Genomic DNA, 4,103 nt, shown 5'->3' on the forward strand with positions numbered 1-4,103 from the left:
CTGGAAACTTTAGCACTTTATTCTTTTTAATTTTAGACCTTTATGCTATATTACTTTTACTGTTCTTTAATAGGTTTGGATTTCTTACCCTTGTTTCTCAAAAATAAACCATAAGCTCCTTGAGGCCAAGGACACTCTTCGAACACTTTTATACTCCCAGAATTCTTAGCACAGGACGTGCTAAGCAGGAGTGTTCCATTCAATTGATTAAATGTTGCCAAAGGCTCATCTAAGAAGCATTTCAGAACATAGCTGGTAGCCATCTCCTGATCAAGATAATCAAATCCCATAAAATTTGCTTACCATGGCATTGACGTTTGCGTGATCTCCTTTCCTGTTTCGAATCTGAATACAGGATATTGGTAAATTCAGTCCTACCCCAGTGGCCACATTTCTCAGGTCAGCAGCACTGTATTCCCCATGCAACAGCAAACTGTTATTATCAGAACCAAGTCCCAGAGAGGCCCGATAGAGATAGGTCTGAGACAGCCTCTCGACTGTAGTGACATCTATTGTGGCTGATGTCACGCAAGGATTTGAAGCCATCTTCCTTCCATACCTCAGCTCCTCTGGAGAGCGACAGCAGCTCTGAGAACAACAACCTGGGCTCTGGCTAAACTTGATAAACACAAAGAAAAGTAAGCACCCCAGAAATAAAAAGGAAATACAGGCCAGGGCAATTACTAAATATAAGTTCTGGGTGGAAAGGTGCCCTCCTGTTTCCCAGGCATCTTCAAAGTCTGGGAGGACCTGAGGGACAGAGTTGCTCAACAGCACACCCAGTGTGACAGAGGAAGAAAGCGATGGATCTCCATGGTCCCGAACCACTACCACCACCCTCTGTTTAACCGCATCAGTGGGAAGAACTAAGCGAGCAGTACGCAGCTCTCCTACATTGGATGAAACTCTGAAAAGGCTAGAGTCAGAAGCCTGAGAGATGTGGTAGGAAAGCCAGGCATTAGAGCCACTGTCTGCATCCTCCGCTATCACTTTTGTGACCAAATGTCCAGTTCTGGCAGAGCGGGACACAATTTCCACTGGGACAGAGCCATTTCTGGGCAATGGAAACAAGATGACTGGAGTGTTGTCATTCATATCTATCACAAACAAGCTCACGGTCACCGCTGCACTTCTGGGAGGAATGCCACCATCCCGGGCTTCCACTTGGAAGCGAAACCCCCTGAGCTGCTCAAAGTCAAAGGAAGTTTTGGCAGTGATAGTCCCACTGGATGATTCTACTGCCACCAAGCTAGCGGCTGTCTGCTCTTCAGAGATAATATCCAACAGCTCATAGAAGACAAGGCCATTCTTCCCCAGGTCCGGGTCCTGGGCAAAAACACGGCCTAGAGAGGCTCCGGGGCCATTATTTTCAGCCACAAAAAATTCCTGTTGTGGTTGAGGAAAGCTTGGTGTATTGTCGTTCACATCGCCTACTGATATAGTCAGCGTCCTGCGGGTACTAAGTTGGGGTGAGCCACCGTCTGAGGCGGCGATCAGGACCTGGTATTCACTGACCTGCTCCCGGTCCAGCGGTCCATCAGTCAGCAAGCTGTAGTAATTGTCAAAGGAAGCCTTCAGCTTGAAAGGGCCTCCACTGGACATGCTACAAATGACCTTACCATTGGGACCGAAGTCTTCATCCCTTACACTAAGGAGAGCAATCACTGTGCCAGGAGCGGTGTCCTCGGAAACTGGGTTGGAGAGAGTCATGAGGTTCACCTCGGGGGCATGATCGTTCACATCAGTCACTTCCACCAGCAGCTTGGCGAGGCTAGCTAGACCAAAGGCGCCTTCGTCCCTCGCCTCGATGTATGCCTCCAACACCGTTTCAGGTGGACCTAGTGAAGCAGCTATCCGCACCTCCCCACTTCGGGGGTGCACGTGAAAGTGGTGTTGCAGCTTTGCTCTTGTGCTGTTGCTTAAGGAGTACCGGATTTCCCCATTGGAGCCTTCATCCGGGTCCGAGGCCTGAACTCGGAATAACACAGTCCCGTTGGGTGCAGTCTCTGGCACCTTGGTGCGGTATACTGTGCGCTCAAATACAGGCGCATTGTCGTTTGTGTCCACCACGATCACGGTGACTTGTGCGTCTCCAGAGCGAGCGGGCTGCCCGCCGTCCCGAGCGGTGAGCACAAGTCGGTGGGTGGCGCGCTGCTCGCGATCCAGCGCTTTCTCCAATACCAGCTCCGGGTATTTGCTGCCGTCGACCCGCGACCCTATGTCCAGGCGAAAGTGCGGGCTGGAGCTCAGGCTGTAGCTTAGCACCCCGTTGCTTCCCTCGTCGGCATCTTGGGCATTAGGGAGAGTAAAGCGGGCTCCGGGCATCAGGAACTCGGGGATGTGCAGCTGCACGTCGCCCGTAGGGAAGAGAGGTGAGTTGTCGTTGGTGTCCAGGAGGTGAACGTGCAACTTGTGCAGCTCCAGCGGGTCCTCGAGCACCAGCTCATAGGTCAAGACACAGACAGCTTTGGCTTCGCATAGCCGTTCGCGGTCCACTGGCTCTAGGACCACCAAGCTACCGCTGGCCAGATCCACTCCGAAGTAAGGCTCGCCGTGGCTGGAAAGGAAGCGAAAGTTCCGCAAGGATAGAGCGGCTGCTGACAGTCTCAAGTCCGCGGCAACATTGCCTACGGCTACGCCCCGCTCGGTCTCCTCCCACACTGAGTATTCGAGCTGTCCGGCAGCAGAGGCACAGGAGACCCACAAACATAGAACTGCCACCCTCCAGCCCACCATCCTCCCTCTCGGCGTCCCCGCTCCACCAGCCGTGACCTGGGACCATGCTCCGGACTCCTGGAGAGCTAAAGCCGTGGTAAAGAGCAAGGGCCGGCCAGCCGCCGGTGCAGGCGAGAGGGGCTGAGACCGCCGCCGACGTTTCTTCTCCGGAATACCCGAATTGCCCGGGGCTGGCCGGCTGGCAGCTAGGCTTGCTAGCCTGGAGGCTCGGCAGCCGTCTGGGAAAGCGGAGCCTGCCCGGTGCGGAGGGGCGCAGCGCCGCCTAGGGGTGCAGAGACGAGGTAAACCGCCCGGGTGGAGGTAGTGCCGTCTCCGTTCTCTGCCGGCTGGGATTTCTGCTCCAGCCCCGGCAGCGTGCGTGGGGTGGGGCAAGGAAGACACTCGGAGAAACTAAGACTTCTCTTAAATGGCCTTTCCTAGCACATCGCCCTGAAACCGCCCCGGTCATAACCTCCACAACCTCTGCCTGAAGACTGCTTGTAACTGGGGCTGAGCTCCGCTGGGCTTCTCTCGCCAATCACAGGAGAGCGTCGAGTTCCGGGCACTCTGACCCACCCACCCCCTACAGTGCCCGCGGAGGAGCGCACAACTCCCCGGGGAAGTGCCGGGCGGAGGCGGGGGGAGGCGGAACCTTCACGGGGAACGACCACGCCCTCGAAACTTAAGGAAACAGGAGCCCCCAAAGCAAGTGCTGTGGCGCATTCTGTGCTGGATTCCCTACCTCTCCGCTGCAGGTTAAAGTCTCTCCTGCACCTTTTTATGTCCCAGGAGCCACCAAGATTTCAACAGAGGCGACCAGTGAGGGCCAAATTGGGGAAGAGTATCCTCTCTCAAGCTTCCTCAGGACCCTCGCTTTTCGAGGCACCAAAGTGGGCAAGCGCAAAGCTTATGGTTCTACGTTCCGCTTTCTGCGGGTCAGCAGTTTTCTCTTTCCCCAGGAGGCCCTACCTGGAGTGCTCTGCAAGCGGCCCTTACGCTCTGGGTGAGAGGAGAGGTCAGGAACCATGCAACATCAAGCACCAGAAACTCGGAAAGATTTGACAACTTATCCCTAAAGAGGACCCGCGAAGAAGTGGAGGAGAGAGAAAGTTCTGAGATGCTCTTCAGAGTGTGACCGGTAAACTACTCTGTAAATTTACTCTGTACATATTTAGAAAATCTGGAGAGATGTACTCAACTTTTGGAAGGCCCCTGACTTTTAGACCTGCAATCAAGCTTCCATTTATACTGGGTTTAGGAATTCCGAGCTGTATCTAGGAGGGCAGTCTGTGTGAATGTGAATTAGGAAGTGAGAAGAAGGAAAAATTCATACTGAGAATCAGCATGGAAAATCCGGAAAAAACACTCTTCACTCACTTCTCAGACTT

The 4,103-nt window shown here is 53.8% G+C and overlaps 1 protein-coding gene across 1 annotated transcript; it reads right to left on the reverse strand.

The window, feature by feature from the left end:
* Window positions 1-279: 279 nt before the first annotated feature.
* Window positions 280-2,736, reverse strand: PCDHAC1 (protocadherin alpha subfamily C, 1). The gene has a single exon (XM_046667368.1). It carries the CDS (start codon window positions 2,734-2,736, stop codon window positions 280-282), a length of 2,457 nt encoding a protein of 818 aa, XP_046523324.1.
* Window positions 2,737-4,103: the final 1,367 nt, after the last annotated feature.

Source organism: Equus quagga, chromosome 7, assembly GCF_021613505.1.
Source record: "Equus quagga isolate Etosha38 chromosome 7, UCLA_HA_Equagga_1.0, whole genome shotgun sequence".
NCBI classification, from domain to species: Eukaryota; Metazoa; Chordata; class Mammalia; order Perissodactyla; family Equidae; genus Equus; species Equus quagga.